The 20,594-nt window shown below is 39.8% G+C and overlaps 1 protein-coding gene across 2 annotated transcripts in view; it reads left to right on the forward strand.

Moving 5' to 3' along the window:
* Positions 1 to 20,406: 20,406 nt before the first annotated feature.
* cntn6 (contactin 6) overlaps positions 20,407 to 20,594 on the forward strand; it is a 71,709-nt gene continuing 71,521 nt past the window's right edge. For both annotated transcript variants that reach the window (XM_073469010.1, XM_073469009.1), the window contains exon 1: positions 20,407 to 20,478. In XM_073469010.1, the coding sequence (XP_073325111.1) occupies positions 20,407 to 20,478 (72 nt within the window). The remainder of the gene's footprint in view (positions 20,479 to 20,594) is intronic.

The raw sequence follows: 20,594 nt of genomic DNA on the forward strand, positions 1-20,594 counted from the left end.
GAACATTGTTTTAAGAAGCTTCATATCGTTTTTAGTCTCCTCAATCAACAGACAAGGCTCATGTCTTCACACTGGGGTTGTGAGTGTGTGTGTGTTTGTGTTTTTCTGTGGTTGGACAGGATGACTTAAGCAGATGGACTGCCGTCAATTGATGTTGACCGTCGCTTAGACCCCCAAATCCATTGTCCTTTGTTGTGTTAAGAGGCTTTGAAGGCCTCTTCATCCTTACAAATTAAATTTAGACTTGAGCTTTTGGCACAGGTTGAGGGTTGTGATCTTACCTTTTGACAGTCTCTCTCTCTCTCTCTCTCTCTCTCTCTCTCTCTCTCTCTCAACAAGTTAATTGCAAGCAGGCATTTGATCCTTGTGCTGCTGGAAAAACATGAAATGTGCATGAAAGAGCCATTGTTAAAGACTCCACAGCATCAGACGTGAATATAATCTATATGTTAGCCAGTTTCCTCCCTGCAGGCTCTCACTGAGAGTGACATTTAAAATCTCCTGAGAGCCGAGAGCAGACTTCTCTCTTCATCAGCCTTCTTCCAAGAAGCCGGTACCGGAACCTCTGAAGAGCTTCAACCGTGGAAGCAACAAAATGGCATGAATTTTTTATATAGTAACTCTATTGTGCAGCTTCTTCTTATGTTCTGCCACATTTCCTATTGAAGTCTGTCGCTGTGAGCCTCCCAGCCCGAGCAAACTGCTTGTAGGCTCACTTTCAGGATGTCAGGGGGGATAATCAGACAGCCATGAACCTGATATCTTCTCCGGCGATGCTCAGTCAAAGCCTCGTCAGAAAAAGCAGTCGCTGTCTTTACCCCACCTTTGCTAAAATTAGTCATTTGCTGTGTGACCTACTGGAGGAAAGATGATAAAATCCCTTGCTCTTGTCTGAAATACCACCGCCGTCTTCCACATTATTCAGGTGACTGACAGCTACAATTGCCTAGCCAGCAAGACGACCGGGCACTTTCGACAGAAGCCTGAGTAGCTGTGATGATACTGTATGGTGTGATGAAACGGGTGTTACAGCATCAGCAATTTATGATCGAGACTATTTTTTCCACAGCAAAATTTGTTTTGGTGTTTTTCATGTTGCACACAGAGCTGTTATTGCATCGCACTGAAAACTGTAATTTTGAGTAGACCATTTTTCTATCCTCAGCTTTTTTTATTTTTTCATTCATGGATATAATATGCCCAGGCGCTTACCAAAACAATCTTTTCATTTTGATTTGAGTGTGCTCAACTGAGGAAACAAAGATGGGTTGATTGGTTTTGGTGACATTGTTATTCCATTTTCTTCCTTTGATTGCTCGACTTTTAAACAGCGAAGTGCTGTAATTCACCCTTACAAAGTACTCCTCAAAGTAATATTTACAAAGACATCCTTGGATTTATAATTTCCACACCATTCAGTCAAAGACACATTGTTGGATTTTTGACAACAATTAGTGACTGTCAGTTTCTTGTTCATGTGCACAATCATAGCTGTCACAAGGACCGTGCGAGAGCACAGGGCCTCACAATGTTTGTTTTTATTATATTCTTTATCTTTTTATCAACACACTTCATGCACACTTCCTGTCTGCCTTGTGACAGGTCGAATTACAAGAAAAACCTATGCAGTTGTTCCATTCTGGGTAACAATCATAGGTCCCAGATGAGTTAGCAAATCCACAGTACGCATATGAAAGGTTAAAGGTTATCCTTATTGGGAGTTTGACATAATATTTGGATTGAACTGACTAAACTGTGTGAAACAGAAGATATTGATCCACAAGGGCACCGCATCAGACTGAGAGAAGCACTGAGCACGACCGATTCTCAGGAGATGAACGTGCAGGACCTGTTCCAAGAGCTAAGATTACTCAGAGATATTATTCCAGAGGGAGCAAATACAGCACTTCAAAGCCCCTGTTTTTCCTCAAATGCATCAGACAAACATTTCCCAACTGTCAGACTGAATTTGCGTACGTAAACATCTCAGGACAGGCTGTGGGGGCTGGCTTTTCTATCCATTGAAAACAATGAATTAGACACATCTTACTGCTTTGTTTGCTGCAAATGTATGTGATTTGTGTCGTTCATTTGATGAATGGGGAGTCCATCTTATTTATTTTTAACATGATAGGGTTTCTCATGGTGCTGCTGTGCTAATATGTGCCAACATGGCTTTCAGAAAAGAGTTGTTATTTTACTGGCCTTTTTTGAGGGTTCCATATACGACATTTTGTGCCACTAGATGTCGCACTAGAGCACCAGCATCTCACACCAAAACAGATTCTCGCGCGGCCACGCCTCCAAACAGTCGTTTTGACTCGCAGATGGTTATTTCATTGAAAATAGAAACAAATTAAAAACTCTTCAAAACTGTCTTGGTTAGTCTTTCTACTGTTCCAACGATCACAAACTCTCGTTCGGTCGAAATAAACCGTTTAAGATATAATGTAACATTACTGCACTAATATATATAAAAACGACTTGACCTGTAATATATGGTCTATTTTGTTGAGATGTGTTCTTACATTATCCCAAATATTTCCATGTTCAAACCTAGAGAAATCTGTTATTTCGCTCAAGATAACGATGTTTTTTCTTCTTTTGGTTTTCTGTCGCTTTAACGTCAAGGAGAAATTCAGAGAGAGAGAAAGTCTGCAGACATGACCAAAAATATTGTGAATAAAACTTTAACACATGACCTCGTACGTGAACTGAGTCACATAGATTTTCCATCAGTCAGTGGTTGTTTAACGGTGATGAAAAAAAACATGTTACCTATATTTTTTGTTACCCCTAGTGTAAGAAAGAACATACTGTGCGTTTCATTCACAGAATTTGAAGTGTAAATATTATATTTATTTAGGCTCTACACGTTTCTAGCGCTGTACGTAACATTGCTAACGTTGGTAGGGAGGGAGATCTTTGATCTGCCAAGAGAACTAGCATGATTATTAGCTTGCTAGCTATCCTGCTATCACTAGCTAACTAAACTATTAAGTAAATGATGCTTTAGGTCGCTAAAGTTAGATAGTTTCAATTGAATGGGAATGCCTTCAGCTTAAATCTTTGTACTGCACTCTGCCCTCTTGCTTTTAAAGTGCCGCAAGTTGAGGCCACTCTTAGGCCTAGTCCACATGTACATGGATTGATTTGTAAACAGGGTTTAGAAAGAAAAGAATCTCTGTCCAGACAAAAGTTTAAGCACCATTTCAGAAATTGTCTCCATCCATACAACATACTGGAAAACGTATGCCGATGACGCCATCACTCCATTATATCTTTACATAGGAAGTAGTTGTTTGCTGCTTTTTATGTTCAAACTCTCATACATAGAACCTTTATGGTAATGCATACTGTCGTTTTAGCTGTGCATGATGCAGTTGTGACACCATACAGTGTGCACTGTGGGAATGTTTAAAACACACACACACACAGACAGCAGGACAGCGGCAGCAACAGCTTCAGTGCTCCATTTGCATCTGCACAGGATGCATTTAGGGACAAATTCTTGGCAACTTTTACAGAGGAGCAGTGGGTAGCATCCTGTCTTGAAACATCACAAACTGGCATGGTTCATGCACAGCCCAGGGTAGGAAGGCTCTACAACGTGTGACTAAAACTGCCCAGAACATCATGGTACCCATCTACAGAGCATCAGTGATATCAGTGAAGTGAGATGTCTGCACAGAGCCCAAAGGATACTAAAAGACAACACCCACCCCAGCCACAGTCTGTTCACCCTGCTGCTATCTGGCAAAAGATACAGAAGTATCCACTGCCGTACCACCAGGCTACAGAGCAGCTTCATTCCCCAGGCTGTGAGACTTTGTCCTCCACCCTCATTTGAATGAAATACCTTGTCCTTCTGTTTTTTTTCTGTTAAGTAGCATAGGTGCTAAACACAGTTTTGTTTTACAGCCCTGGTGTTGTCAAATGACAATAAGTGAACATTTACATTTACCTTTGAAGTACCTTTGATGACATTTTTGCATATATAGCAAGGCACGACTAGGGATGGGCGATCTGATCAGTTGGAGGCTTTATCTAGCTTCATTTTTAAATCTCTACATTGTTTCATTCACTGTGATAATGGGTTGTGATGAGCTGAAGATTTGCAGTGAAAACAGCTTTCCTAGATGTGTGCTGTTGAAAAGGGGAAGATAACAGAACTTGCTCAACTTGCTTTATAGTGTCTTCACTGTCAAAACAGGAAACGCAAGCAGCCTGTGCTCCCCACATGGTTTCTCTATAGCCCTGCTGAGTAGTTACATTTTTGAGGAGGCACACAGCAGCCACAGTGTAGCTTACTGCATAGCCTACACAGGTAGCCATCAAAGGTATGGTGTAAGTTGCAAACCATAAAAACAAAACAATGACCTGAAAGATGTCTCATAAAGCTGAGGGGCGCTGCATTGAGGTCGTAATTCTCTCTGGTCTTCTCACCATGACTTGTTGTGTCGTGACTTTCACTTTACAGAGCACTTGATTAATTGTGAGTATAAATATATTAATTGGAGCAACTTAACTATAATTAATATAACTTTTTAATGATATGTTACATCATAATTCGAATTTGTTTAGACCTAAATTGCTGTCGTGATCTAGGACTGGCTAAATATGGTTTCATAGAAAATGTCAAAAGGTTTTAGAGCCACTAAATCAACAATACAAAAAAGAGCCTCCATATAATGAAGTGAAGATAAGCGCAAAATGCTGCATGCAACAATCTCACAACTTCTCTCTTGGAGTCTACAAAACAGGAAAATACTGTCCAGACAGAAAATATACTCCACTTGAAAATCTGATTGATTACACCCGACATAACTGAGAACATTATAAGACTACTATATGAATTCACCAGCTCCGCATTGCCACCCTAAACTGGTGATTTATTTTTACAATACATAATAAAATCCAAATATGAATACACAAGCCCCTCGGGAAGGTGGGTGTTTATGCAGCTTATGCAAGCAGGGTTCATATGTCACATTTCTGCAGGCCAGAGGGCAAATTATGAGCATAACAATGTTGGTGTCTCTTACAAGCTGCTCCAGGTGGAAACAAACTGACACGGTTTCTCGTGGGTGGTTTATTCCTTTAAGCAATCTTCACTTTGAGTAGAACATTTTTATAAAAAAATGTATGATTGTAGCATCATACTTAATATGATTGACAACTTTGGCATGATGACAAGTAACACAGATTCTGTATCCAGGGGCATTGTGTCAGCAAAAGCAGGGGTAAGGCAATGTAACATGAAAGGACCTAGTAAATGACTAAAAAAAACTGTTTTAACAGACATTCACAATGCCTCATGTTAGTAATGGAGTTAAGGGGGCAGTGAATATACAACATTCTTACATATTTTAGCACCCTGGGCACAGATCAGGAGTGAAGGTATCATTAATAATTTTTAAACCTTGCAGAATATAAAGAAATGCACTGAATTACAGAATCAGAATCACAAACAAGGAATTTGACTGTGGTTAAATTTGCTCTCAGTGTACAGGGAACAGTTTTTTAACATTACATCTAAAAAGGAAAAAAAATAACTGAAAAATTGAGACGAATATGTACAAGAAAAAAATAGTGCAATTGTAAGTAGTGCAGTACAGTACAATACAGTAAAACAGTATTTACATCAAACAGTATTTACATTAAAACAGTGGCAGGATTTATTGCACAGTGGTTTTATCTGATACTCTGACTGTGTCCGGTAATTTTGGTAAATTTCTATCAGAGTAGAGCAGCTTGAACAGATTGTGACCGGGGTGTAAGGGGTCTGCAGAGATGTTACCAAGACCGGTACAAGTCCGGTATGGAGGGCAGGTCGGCTCCAATTATTTTTTCTACAGACCTTATCCATTGCAGTCTGTTCCTGTCCTGTTTGGTGGCAGTGTAGAGGGGTTTCTCCTGAACTGTCACCTCCATGGTCTTGATGGTTCTGACCATGCAGACTCATCACTGTTCCAGATGACACTGATGACCGTGGTGTCATGAGAGAGGACACACCCCTGGGGGGCGCCAGTGCTGATGAATACATGCTGATTTCTAGTAGGGAACCAATAGATGGTCAAAACACAGCAAAACAAACAATACTTTCTTTTACATTAGACGAAGGGCGCTTTTCTACATTTCCGTTAAAATCTCGGGGATGGGAGAGAAAAAGCTGATTGCTGCGATTGAATACAATGGATGCAGATTCAAATACAAACCCAGGTCCAGTCGATTAAATATGTTTTATTTTATTTTGGATTAGGCTTGATTGATTAAAGGGGACTGTTGGGCCTTGGCGGAAGTATGTGCTCTACTGAGTGCCATTCTAGTTTTAGTTTTATAATAATACACATTGCGTATTACCTATGCATACCACAGTCACAAACACTCAAAACATGCAGTATTATTAGTTGCCATACCTTGCATACACATAGAAGCCTTTGACTGTATCAGATCTTTTAACATACCTTCAGTAAGCAGAAGTAAATACTGACTACACTGTTCATTCACATGTGTCTTTTATGCGGCTGTCTTGAGTGGGCTAGCTACACCTCACTAACAAACACTTGTACTGGAGGCAATCAGTAGGAGAGGAAAGTCCTGATTCAACACGGTTGAATATTTGGAGGCCTGAAATTTGAAACCATGAATTATTCATTTGTGGCACTTTAATGAATGTGAAAAGAGTTTGCCCATCATTCATAATCTGCACAGCTGCTGTAATGTGACTCTCTTGCTGTGGGCACTTAGTGGGGTTTCCAACAGGCCATGTGATACCTACGCGTATAGAGAAGGGGTTGAAATAAATGTTCCGTGCATGCAGAGGTAGAGAAAATCCTGGAACTTTTGCAACATATCTGATACTATTTCAGGAATATTTCCCAAAAACTACACCGAGGGCAATAAAAAGCATCTAGTTATTGAGATTTTCATCTTACGCTTCAAAATATGAGTAATATATCAAAGCTATTAGAGAAACATTATCGAGATTGTCTGGGAGCTAAGGAACAGGCAATCTTGTATATATAATTTTTTGAAGGTGATGTACATCTTCATCTTCGCTGCTGGACATAAGGAAGGACATAGATGAATAGTGACAGAGTAATGCACCATGATTCATATTCTGAATTTGTGCTAAATCACAATGGTATTGCTTTAAAGGATGGTGATCCCCTGCTTTCAGACACAGAACCTAAAATATTTAATATATTTCCCCTTGAGACACTGGAAAGTGTCTGAATTGTCCTTGATTTATGACTTACTTATTTATTAATTTATTTATGTGTTGTTGCTTGTACCCTGGGTCTGGCGTCGAGGCAGTCAGTCTCTGTATTTCTTTTTCGAGATAGCCATGGTTGCTTGTTGTACATGTTAACTACTCAGGTCTTCTACTTATTCCAAACAAACCCTGTTGTTGTTGTCAGAGTCATAAAATGCATTCATTTCTCAGAGAGCCTATATTCCTAGCAGTCCGACCAGACAGGCAGTGTTTACAACAGCGAATGCAAAGTCTTTTTCTGACTCGACAATAAGTTGAATCTCCATAATGTTGTGCTCAAGGACAGCGTTTTGTAATTGTAATTGCTTGGTAGATTTCCTTAATGATTTAATTGCATTCTGACTTTTTACTTTTTAATTAGATTAAACTAACGCAAAAGTTTAGCTTTACTGAGCGTGGTCCTGATATTGTTCATGGTATTCAGTGCTTTTGCTTTTGTGATACAAAAAGTTCTGTGGGTTCTCTCTGTAGTCCCAAAAGCCCCAGAAGTCGACAGGTGCATGAATCCGGGTCATCCATGTTAGTTAATCGATGATTGTAAGATACCTAGCTTAACTGTTAACTGTTGCAAACCTGTTGCTCGGCTTCAATCTCTTCTACCATTGCCATGATCTCCATTTTGGATTTTTTAGAACCTACATGAGCATATTTTTTATACATGAGTATAGTTTTTATGCTCAGCCTTTTTATGAATCAATCATTAGCACACCATTAAGACTAAGCTTAGGGATAAAACTAAGAATTTTAGCCATCGCTGAACACCTTCAAATGCCTTTTAATTTCAATTTCAGAATCAGGTCATGCATGGAAACATTATATGTCAGATATCATCCAAACCAGGATATGCAGAATACCACTGTGAGCAATTATTCTAAACTGTCTGTCTCTGCTTTTGTGAAGGAAAGCATTTCATATATTTTCTTCTTTTCAGTTTGCCTGTTCAGTGGAGACATGAAGTTAAATCTGAAAATGTGGCAGGAAAGTTTGAAGTGACCATATGACTCATGGAAGAACATTTGACAGATGTTGGAGATGGCCACAGGTTTTCAATGATTTTCTCTTGGAGACAGGCAGAGAGGAGGAAAAGAAAATTGTTACAGCAGAGATGAAGAGTGATGAAAGGCGTGGGTGGGATATATCTTTTTCCCCACATTGTAGCACCTAACTAGACTCTCCTGCCCATCACAAAATAAATGAGTTGACCTTAAGTGTTTCAGTTAGCCTGCAGTCTGTGTTGATGTGTAGGATGGGAAGTTCATAACCTCCTTTGTGCTAGACAAATTACAGAAAATACAGTATATATAGTTATTAATATAATATACATTCATACAAATATACATAAACATGTGGTGCATCTTTTGAATCTGCATCAGGGTAATTATAAACAGCAGCAAAATGATGGTGATGATAATATGGTCGGCATCTTCTCATCAAAAGTTCAACATCAGGGAGCCAGTGTCCGTCCACTTTGACTCAGTGTAAGCAGCAAGCATCCACGTCTCCTCATCCTGCTGTGGGTATAACAGACTCTGATGGTCTCAAAGTCCGCTGCTCTTAATCAGAAACAGCCACTTTCTTCTCCAGTGCTGTTTAATGTATTTCTGGCGTAGGCAACATGTGTTTCAGCAATGAAGCCAAGAAAGTAACAGTTAAGCAAACAAGACTGTAGCAGAATTTGGAGGAGCTACCTGCCACTGCATCTTCATGCGCCCCCTGTTGCCATAGCAGTTCTTGACACATGAATTCATCAAGCATGTTTAATTTAGTCATCGTTGGCCTTGTGTCATTGTATTGATACAGAATCAGAAGGTACTGGACCATGTAATAGGTACAATTGTACGTGAGTTATAACCTTTTATCCACTTCTGATAAGAAAAAAGGTTACCTTTAGGCATTGTAGTGGATACTCCAAGCAACATTCATCTCACATCTCCAGTTCTATGACAAAGAACATTTCCCAGCACCCTGAAAATGTAATTACTGACTCATATGAAGGAAATACGGCATCTTATTGAACATGTGAAAATAGGCTCTTTCTTGACAGGGACAAAGGTTTCCGTTTCAGATTAACAGTATGCCATAAAGGTCTTGTTATTAAACATCTTATTTTAAATAAGCATTCACTTTCCCCTGATCTGGCAATGGAGATAGTTTTGGTTTTATGGACTTATGAGGGTTTTGGTTTGTTCACTTCTGAAACTCATTTTGAAAACTCCTACAACAACAGAACTTTCCAGGAACAATGTCCTGGTAACTCTGGGTAATCAGACCTCTCTGTCAGCCATTTTTATAGGGAGGTTTTAGTTAAACAGGCACACAAAAAGGGATATATCCAGAGCAATCACCTCGGAAAGCAGTTTTGGCTAACATGATGGCAACAATTGTATTCGGCAGTCAGAGAGGAAGTCATTTGGAATTGGATACCTGGTCATCTGACCTTTTTCGTCTCCACTAGGTCCTATGTGGTCTTTGCCTGCTAAATGTCCAACTTTCATCACCCGCTTGTTGCTTGCTTCATCTGTTTGATGGTGTGGCAGATAGCAAAAACACCATTATGCAAAGCTTGTTTGCTGAAAACAGCTAAAATAAGCTGAAAAAAATCAAACTGCAGGGATGACCGACTCTCTGTATGTTTGGTCATTCTGGTCTTTTTAGTAATCTGTTTAATTGTTAAAATATTGACTGCCTTTAATGATTAATCAAGTCAGTGCAGTCTCCAAATATGATAAACAGTGCCCTGGTTTGCTGGAATGATTCAATTCAAAAATGTGCTTGTAAAGAACAGCTCAGAACACGGTCTGAACATTCGTCGTGAATTTCAAAACATTTCACTTCTTGAAAAGCTTCCACTCTCCCAAACAAATTCTCAAAGGAAGCTGTTTATAGCAAGATTCTATGTTTTCCTCAAGTACAGCTCTTGCATAATACCTGAGAGCTGTTATCTACCCCCCCCCCCCCCCCCCCCCAAAAAAAAAAATGTGAAAATGTTTGCCAGTTGCTTTTCTCAAGGAAAAGACACCCTTTCCTCTGATGTCTACAGTGCAAACTAGTGAATACAGAGTGTTTTTTTTATTATAGCCAGTGCAAGCAGGGCTATCTACCTGCAGAATCAATCAGTCTTTTTTTGATAGCTCTGCTGGAGTCTGTCTTGCTGGAAACCAAATTACACTGAGTAAATGGCCTCTATGGTGCCAGTGCAGACATTCAGGTCATTATGATTAGTTTTGGTGTCTGGAAGTACATGTTTGTGATATCAGACTTTTTTCTCCTAATAAATGTAATCTCCTGTGGAAGTGCACTTTTTATATTCAGAAAAGTGGGACTAATGTTCCTACAGTACATGTCCTATATAATGTTGAGGTAAATCATTTGTATGGACTGTCTCATCCAAGGAGGAGGTGCAGCTGCTCACCACAGTAGCCTTGATTTGCACGAAGGCTGCACCTTTGTAGTCCTAGCTTTTCGGAAGAGGCAGCACCTGAAACGGGTCACAGCTGCTGACACAATGGAGTCCAGTGAAAAGTTATTAAATGAGGAGCTAGAAATCAATATAGAGCCTATAGTGCCCTTGCTTATTGAATCTAGCTGTTTTTCAAGTTTAAAGTAGCCATACTAGCCTGTAACGTCCTAGCCTTCTCAGTTCGACTGCCATTGACTCGCTACAGAACATATTGTTCCTGAAAACAATATGACGATTGCTCATGCAAGTGGCAAGTGTACTGGACCTTTGTTGTACAGTTGCAGCATGGTTACATTTAGGCATCAAAACTACTTGGTTAGGTTTAGGAAAAGATTGTGGTTTGGATCAAAGTGAGCACGCTACTTATGTAACTTTATTAATGTATGTCAGTAAGGCTGCATTTATAAGCTAAACAGAAAACTTAAGTGAGTTAAAGTAACTCACTGTTGACTTTGCTTTTACATGGGACATGACCAGTGTTCTCCTGGGTCAAAGTCCTGTGTTTTTCAAACCCATCAATCGATCCCAACCTCCTCCTTATCTGGACATTTATACTATGTCACCTGACTTCCTCCTTTGCTGCCAAAATAATTACTTTGGCCACCTGAGGTCAGCACCTAACAATAAATGTAAATAAGGGTCGTAGGACGCTGCTTCCACAGGAGACCTATACGGCTGTTTTTCTAATCAGAGCAGGCTGGGAGTAAACCCCAACACTGTTTCCCGATGTTGAGGATTAGAGTTGCCGAATAAGCTTACATTTACCATTAGCATTTTAGTAGCCCAACTCTCTTTTTTTAAACCTTCATCTTACTTTTCCCAGGTACAAGCTAATTTCTTCTTCCTACTTTTGGTGAGTTGCTTTTGTAGCTTCAAATTAGCTTTTAGCTTCAATAGCTACAGTCTTACAAATTAATTCCACTGGGAACATCTCTGCTACCTGGCGTGTGCGACCCTGTTCGTCCCGTTCTCGACGCGGCTTCATATCCCACTGGGAAGTGTCTTGCCTGCCTGATATCGTTGACTTACTGAGATTCTGTTTATTTTGTCATTTGACCAGGCTACGTAGTTAAATCCTTTTGTTATTTCTGTTTTAAATGTGTTTATATTTCATATGTCTGACTTTGTTGTGCTTAAGATTGTGAATCTGCACCTGGTGTTTTATTTTGAAAATTGACGGGATGCACTATGCCGTAACGTTGTCTGACATCCTGTCTTGCTCGATCTGCTTTGTCCATATTGATGTGGCTGCAGTCCCCTTCTGTCAAAAATAGACTTGGCATGTATTCTCAGTGGAGCAGAGCGAAGAGCCGCCTCTGGGCCACTGCTGAAATGCGCCGTGGCGCAGCTGTTGGAAACACGAGCATTATCGAGAATGGCCTCAATCAGCTCTGGCGGTCGTATCGGCCCAGTGGAAATCTGGATGTTACAGTAGCTTCCCCCCACTTTGCTGTTCACCAATTAAGTTGAAAAGGGATTTTGTTTTCACCCCTGACTGTCAGTACAGTTTGTGCCACAGTCAAACTACGGTAAAATCCAAAGATGGACCGATGCAGTAGACCTAGTTTGATGCTAACTAACAGAAAGAGATACAATTAAATCTAATGATTGTTAAGCTTGCACCTACCATATACAGTAGAACGCCTATATGACAGATTTAGTAACATTCACCACAGTTATATCTTAGATTAGCAAGGCTTCAGTTCACCCATGAGATCCATCAATGGGGAGCGAACAAAAATATTGATATGTTTCCAGTAGTAATGTGAGAGGACACAATATCTTTGTTTGGAGTCAATGTCTGTAAAAAGCAGCATTCCACTGTGGCCATTTCTGCACTATTATTTGTCATTCTGCCTATTAGGCTATATTGTTGAGTCATACATGTGTCGCTGGAGCTAATACAAGAGGAACCGATAGAAACAACCAGAACACTATATAGGACTATGTATACTGAATACTGTATTTATAGGCTTTGTGCAGCTTATATAAATAGTATTGCAGGATTATAGCGCAGGCATTATTCAGAAAAATTCTGTCTGATCAAGATACTGTAAACAAGACACATTGAAGGTTTTCTGTCCCAGTGATGTGTTCAAACAGACGAGAACTGAGTCTGTTTGATCTCTTAATGCTGATTGAGTGAGCCCATGCACAAATACTGCATTTGGTTGAAGATTTGTTGGTTTAACAGCACTGTCGCCAGCAGAAAAATTATAATTTTAATGGAATTGAATCATAAACCTATCCTACACCGACCTACAGCCTTGTTTACTGAAAGATTATTTGTGCACGTTTAAATATTTGCAACCAAACCTCCGTCTGCATTTTCATCAGTGAGAGCAAAATCTGTTTATGTCTGCAATTCTATATGCTGAAGGAGCGGCCAAAATCTTGGTGTGTCCTGTTGTGTCCTTTCTCCTACAGACTATCTTTGACTGTTTCACTCCTCCATGGTTTTAGATTATTATTCGTACTCTTGATACTCCGCGCCTTTTCCATCTCTCTCTCTGATTCCCTCTTTCTCTCGTCCCTCTCTCCTTCAGCTGGCCAAAGGGCTGACTGTGTCTTGGCTGCAGGGGAAAGAGTAAGCAGACTCCACTTACTCTGTGAGTACTCAATCAGTGGAAAACATGCTTGTCTGTTGGGCCTCATGATTTATTACATGCTATAAATGACTGCGACCATAGCTGTTTTTCAAGGTAGAAGAGCTGTGGTAGCATACAGTAATCTCCTCTTCCCTGGAATGTGTGTGTGGATATATAAACGTGTGTACTCTGTTGTTGGTTATTGAGGTAGGTGATCACATGCAATGAATATCAGAGTTAAAATTAATCATCTAAAACGTGTCCTTAGACAGATATTGTCAATGACACCAAAGCCTCAAGTCTATGGAAGTCCAAGTGCTCAATATTAAATAAATAGAAGACATTATGAAATAAATAACCACTCGTCATTTTGATGCTTCATAATAAACCAAGTTCACAACCCTGGCTAGCTAGTCAGCCAACTAGGTAAGTAGCATATAGCCTTGCTAAGCTAATTAAATAAAGAGATGTCAGTTTCTGTGTCAGTGTACTTATTATTATTTACTATATTTACTTTATTATTTAGCAAACTAGTTGATTCAGAATTACTTTAACATTACTGTTTTATAGCCACAGGAGCTAACAGGCTAAATGTAGTAGCAGTTGAACTTGCTTATAAAAATGGGGGCATGTGATTGGCCCAAAAGGTTTGAGGGTGGAGACAACGACCTGGTCAGGAAATGTGACAAGGGTCTTTTTGGATTATTAATAAATCTCTATTTTGAAATAAAACAGGTCCTTTAAACTGTGTTATTATGAAAAAAAAAGAATCATTAAATAACATTTGTTAATAATTAATAATAAGTTTCACTAATTTCTTCAGGTATTTCACAAATTACTGTTTCATTTATATCTTTAACACCATGTATTTATATAATTCATTTAATATTGAACTCTTTGGACTCAATACAGGTCGGTGGTCAGTCCAGTAAAAGAATTATGAGGACAGTGTCACAATTTTGAGAAAAGGTGAGGAACACACAGGAGACGGGCAGGATTTGAGAAACAAAAGGCGAGCTTTAATACTTAAGCTGAAATAACCAAAAACCAAGAATCCAACAAAAACCGAGAAGAGCAAACACCAAAAAACAAAGTATCAACACAAAAGGCTAAACAAGGTACAAACCAAAAGCAAAGTACAAATCAAAAGCAAAGTTCAAACCAGAAATCACAAGAGCTAAGTGGAGACATAAAGCCAGGAACAAAAGCCAGAACCATACTATGGGGAGAAATGGGGAGACACTGGAGGACACTGAGGAAACAGGCTCAGGTGAAACACGGCAAACACACAGGAGAAAACGGAACAATCTGTCAAGACAAGAGGGAGCACAAAGACTATACACAAACACACACTAACGAGGGGATGAGGTGCGGATGGAGTGAGGCGGGGAAAGGACAGGTGAGGGAAAGGAACGGAAAAACACTGGAAGGAGGGAAAACAGAGCAGGTATGGACAGCAAGAAAACAGGAGGGAAAATGACACAATAGAAGGAAATAAAAAGCAAGACCCGACACATGAAGGCAAAATACAAAATAAAACAGGAAACCATAAACACAAAACCAGAATCATGACAGACAGAAACTTAACTAATCTGTCTAGACAAAGCAGTTAAACAGGTAAGTTAGATAGAGCTGATTTGTTAATAAGTCTACAGTCATTAATGGAGACAAGTGTTTTTTTTCTTCAAGATTAAGTCACTGAAGATGCTCAAAGAAGAAGCATTCTGTTCTAGTCAAGACTGTATCCACATTTAGAGGACCTAATGCTCAAAAACACTATTATGTTCAGATAGAATATACTGGATCTTTGAGGCCATTTTTTAACATTATATCAACAGATTATTTTTTTCACATTCCAAATACCATAAGTACTCGGTGATAACTTTCCCTGAAATTGGGCTATTAAAGCTGTAACTTTACACTTGATTAACTTTATTAGGCTACACTGTTGCTCTGAAATAGTATGCATTTTGTCAGAAAAAATAATCAGTTATTCAGACCTAGGCCTCCTAAAAAGTCCATGAGAAATCTTTGGTGGTCCCTGGTTCACCGCAGCCTTGAATTTGCTCATCAACCCTTCCTGACGCCCCCCACCTCCAGTCATATAAATACAAAAATCAGCTGCCATGTGCGTGGACAGTATGGAGTAGGAATTTTCAAAGACATAGAGAGATTGAGAGCAAGCATCTGAGAGCAGAAGTAGTAGTGCAGTAGTAGTGCAGCAAGTAATGAATGAACTGCCCTGTTTGAGGAGCGCTGACAAGATGCATCCATCTCCCTCCAAGAAAGAGAAATGGACAATTAACAGTTACATGTATAAGCATGCAAAGGATACAGTTGCAGACTCAACTAAAGCAAAAGCTGACAAAAGACAGTTCAGGTTCTTTATGCCTCCTTACCTTGAGCATACTTGAGTATTCATCTCACATCTGAGGTCTACCTAGCACTTTCCATGCCCAAACTTCATGTACGGTTGTGTTTGCTGAGTCTGTATTGAACTGAGAAGATGTTAGCTTTCAATATACTCCTCCTCCTCTTAGTCGATGTGTAATATGCAGTTGCACCATGAGTGACAGCTTGCAGCACTGCTCGGGCTCCCATGTGGCTGACTGGATTTAAACTGGACTGTAACCTGAGATCAGGAGGCTTTTCTGGACATTTATAGCCTGGCACCTTCTCTGATGAAACAAAGCTGCAAACCCAAGCCCACACAGAAAAGATATATTTTAATATGAGAGTTAGTGAGTTGGACAATTACTAAAATGAGCATGGCTATATGTTTTCAGGCTGTTTCGGGTTCTGAGCCATGGTGATGCGGTGTCAGGCTGATGTCTTCATGGGGCCCCTCTGCGACGCTGAATGCTGCGTTTAGCATGATATGCCAAGAAAAAAGAGGGAAAAAAGCCTTAATTACCTCTCACAAGGCTGCTGAAGTTAATTTCTGTAGTCACGTGTTTAACCAATTACTGTGTGTGTAATGAAGTGGAACATGGCTCAACAGAGTTCACAGGACACCCTCCACCTCCTTTTTTTCCTAGCCTAGTTTGGCTGCTCCGGAGTGGGAAGCTCATCATCACTAAACATTAAACCAGGCAATACTTCACTCCGGATACATACATTTATCCACGTCAATATCCATTCCTCGTTTAATCATTTCTCCACAGCTATCTCAATATCACGGGCTGGTGAGGGAGGCGGCGGAAAGCACATTATCTATGCCGGGGTGTTACAGTATTAGGGATTATCCCTGACAGATAGTTTCCCTTCCAGGCACCATTAGCTTGGCCTCATCCCATTTGGTATTTCCAACACCTGCGACCACCATCCGCTGGGCACAAGAATTATTACCATTGTATTTTTTCTAGGGTATATAAATTAATCATGGGGATCACAAGCAACTACTTTAAATTTCTGGACTGTGACCAAGAAACACATCCTCCCCAAGGATGCCAAGGACCTATGCATCATTAAAACAGAGTTGTGCTATTTGACAGAGGAACAGTGCCAGCTCCCTCAGTTATATACCTTACGGGATTGTGGCTTCTGCATTTCCACACTATGCATAATAGCTACTGTCTATGGCTAAATGCAATCAGGGTCCTTGAGTCTGACTTTGAATGCTAAACGAACGAGGGAGGGTGCGTGTTTTGCTAGCAGACGATATAAAGTTGATCAGCTTGAAAGTGAAAGTGGACAGCTGACTACAGCGAACATAAATTAACATCGATCACTGGGCAGAGCACGAACGCTAATGACTGAAGGATACAGGGGTCTTGTTAGACAACCTCTGCAATGGACTGTAATGGTTCCCATATCCTCACAATCCACTAAATACCATTGGCTGCAATTCCTCACTGGCCACCCTTCACTTTGGCAAATGATCTGTATTTGATTCACATGCATGACTGAACGCTTGCGTATTAATGTAGATGTTACAGTATTACCTTTACTTCAAATTGTGCAATTATATCCACCTCATGTTGTGGCGAGGAGCAAATGCTTCTCATTATAGGCTTCCAAATCGTTTCAACTCAAATTCAGGCTCAAAATGTGCATGACATAATGTTTAAATCAGTTTGGTCGATATATGAAGAATCTCATACTTTGTCTGTTTATAAGGTAGCTAGTTTTACCTGTCAGTCACAATCATGAGATCACTTTCAAGATGCAGGTTTTCGAGTATTTTCATCTGAGTCCAATTTGGCTTGTTCTAAATTCCTCCGCTCACACGGCGCTCGGCAAGTGCATCTGAATTTTAAATCATATTGATTTGGAATTACTTACAGGCGCTGGCCTATAACATTATTGATTGCAGATAGGCGTTTTGACGAAATGTCTGGAAAACATTTCACATCGATTTAAAGTTCCTCAGATCTCAAAACAAAGGCCTTGCATCTAAATGTACAGTAATTGCCGTCCGCAGCTTTGTGTCGTTCGTTTAACGCCTGTTCATGCAGCCCTATAATCGCCTTATAATTGCCTTTTGACTCTAAAGAAGACTGAAAACAGCAGCCGTCTGAGCAGTTTATTGAAAGAAAGGAGAGAACATTTCATAGAGCCCCAAGTCTTCTTTTGTTAGATGGATGGATGGATGGATAAAGTTTCTTCATTGGTTTTCTCCGGAACAGGCAAATATATCAACCCAGTGAGTCTCATAAGAAAAGACATCAACCAAATCTCCCTTTATTGATCCATCCCTCCATATTTGATTGAGACTCATGACAAGACTGTGGGCAGGATGACAAACAAAAAGGCTGAAGGTTAAAAAAAGTGGAAACCAAATCGATAATGATGACTGACAAGATGAAGCTTGGATGATCAGCACTGTGGCCTCTTAGAATAAATAATGGAGAGCTGAATAAATCTACTTCCCTCTCTACACAGCTAAAGCCTTTTCTCCTTTCTTTCCTCCATGATTAGTTTATTCGTCCTCTTTTGTTACATCAAACTATTTACTGCAGGAACTGAGACAGAAAAGGACAAAGAAATGGTGTAGTAAAAATGCTATGCTTTAAAACATGGTGTTTTTTATGAGAGCTCATAAAAGTTTTCACATACAAGAACCTGTGGCATTTTAACATTCGTTACCTTCTGTACAAAGATGGGGCAAAGAGGTGAAAGAAAATTTGAATCTCTTATTAACGCGGTTTACAGGTGCAGCAGCAGCACGGGCTGCACTCCATCTTTAAGTCAGATCTGATAAAAAGGACATGATACACTTATTTTTACTTTTCAAGGATATCATTAATGCTGATGTCCTGGAATAAACGTCTCTGAATTTGCTTAGAAATCCTAGAAAAAGATGCGTCTTATAACTCCAAAGCTTTTAAGTTTTCTTCAGTCTCAAAGAATTTCAATGATACTTGTTAGTTGGTGCAAAGAGGAACTGCTAATAGCTCATTTTACACACTTTTAAAGGTCCCATATTGTAAAAAGTTAGATTTCCATGTTTTTCTTGATTATAAAGCAGGTGAAGTCAATATAAATACTGTGAAAGTATCAGAACGCTCAATCCACGGAGAAATAAGAAAAAAAATGGCAGTGCTGATACGGAAACACAGTGGGTGATGTCTGCTCAGGCCTGTGAGAGCTGACCAATCAGAGCTGACTGGGCTTTTCAGGAAGGGGGCCTTAAAGTGGCAGGCACTAAAATGGAGTGTTCAGGCAGAGGGAGAACATTAAAACATGTAAACATTTTCTAGTAGACCCCCAAAATAATATAAGATAACAATACATAATAAAGTAAGTATAAACTTGAAAATAAGCATAATATGGGAACTGCCATTAATTGTGGCAATTGGCCAAAATGCAAACAAATATAGGCTAAATACACAGAGCCCACAGCTAGCTTTCTGAATTGATTGCAACATTATACTTTGTGTTTACATCCCTAAAAGCAACTTTTTTGTTTTCCTTAACAATCTTTTCTTCACGTTACTCAGAATGTCCCACCAGTATGGTTCTTATCCCTGGAACACTGTAATGTGGGGTGGTTACTGTTGCTTAATGCAACAGTAATCATTTGGTGCACAGGATGTACCAAACCCTGTAATAGAACATCCTGCTCTGGAGCACTTTGGGGACAAACTAGCTCAAAACACAAAACTTAAACCAATAATTAACTTTAGACTTTAAAATGAACACCAGCCTACACGGATGTCCATTAGTCCCTCTTCTTTGAGCTAAGGGGAACTGCAGAGTCAGATGATAATTCTGCGAGCGACTCCTTTAACATAAACATAGCTGCTTGATCCATCGATCATATAAAAGTATTGATTCCAGGTGCTTTGAACAGTGAGCTCAGAAATAACGTCCAAACACGCAGACATGTCGGAGCACCAAAACAGCATCATCTGTTTCATGTTACTTGTAATGTTATTCGACAAGATTGGCTGAAAGATAAAGGCTCAGTTTCTTAGTTGTAAATCAATGGCAATAGTTCCTGGCATCGTGATCCATAGAAGATGTGCAGCCTGCTGTCGGCATGTTTTGAAGTGGAATCATTTGCCCACAGAAGGATTCTCTCTTCTTCTTCAGTTCAGTTTATCTGTCTGCATTCATTAGCATTCTCTGTGATACATACTGTACACTTAATAATCACAGAGTTTGCTCGAGTAAATATGTTGAACCAACAGTTAAGAAAGCTTAGCATTACCTTTGGCATGATGCTCTGCTCATATGTTGCTGCTGCTGCTGTGAGAATCTTTTCCTTTTACTCTTTTTATTTTTTCTTCCTTGTATTGCTCCTGGGATTGAAGCAGCAGTATGTATACACTAAATATCAGCTCCCCAGTATCAGCTGCTAGCTGGCCCTTCGGCATGGCATCTTGACTCTGCTTATTTGGTTGAATGAATTATTAATGGCTCACCAATTTTCCACAAGTTCCAGCCTGTTTTTTGTTTTTTCCAGAAGGCTTGATATGTACAGTACTGCATTTTCTCATCTCCACATCTCCACAGTGCTCATTTTCCCTCCTTTTCTTCCAGAGCCAAACGTAGGAGCGTGCGCCCAAGAAATATTCTCCACTCTCTGGCAACTGGATGGGAAGAAGGAGAATCTTTGACCTTGGAAAATGAAGATGTTGTTGCCATGGGAACTGTTAATCCTTCTGTCACTCAAAGGGTGCCTGGCTGGTGAGATGCCAAGACAAGTCGCCTTTCATGACACACCTGATATGCATACATCTCTCACAGGGAGGCTTTAACTCTTTCTCATGCAAGTTTAGGTTATCGCTTTATTTGAAAGGGCATGATCACAGTCTCAGAG

The sequence above is a fragment of the Pagrus major genome, chromosome 6 (assembly GCF_040436345.1).
Source record: "Pagrus major chromosome 6, Pma_NU_1.0".
In the NCBI taxonomy this organism is placed as follows: domain Eukaryota; kingdom Metazoa; phylum Chordata; class Actinopteri; order Spariformes; family Sparidae; genus Pagrus; species Pagrus major.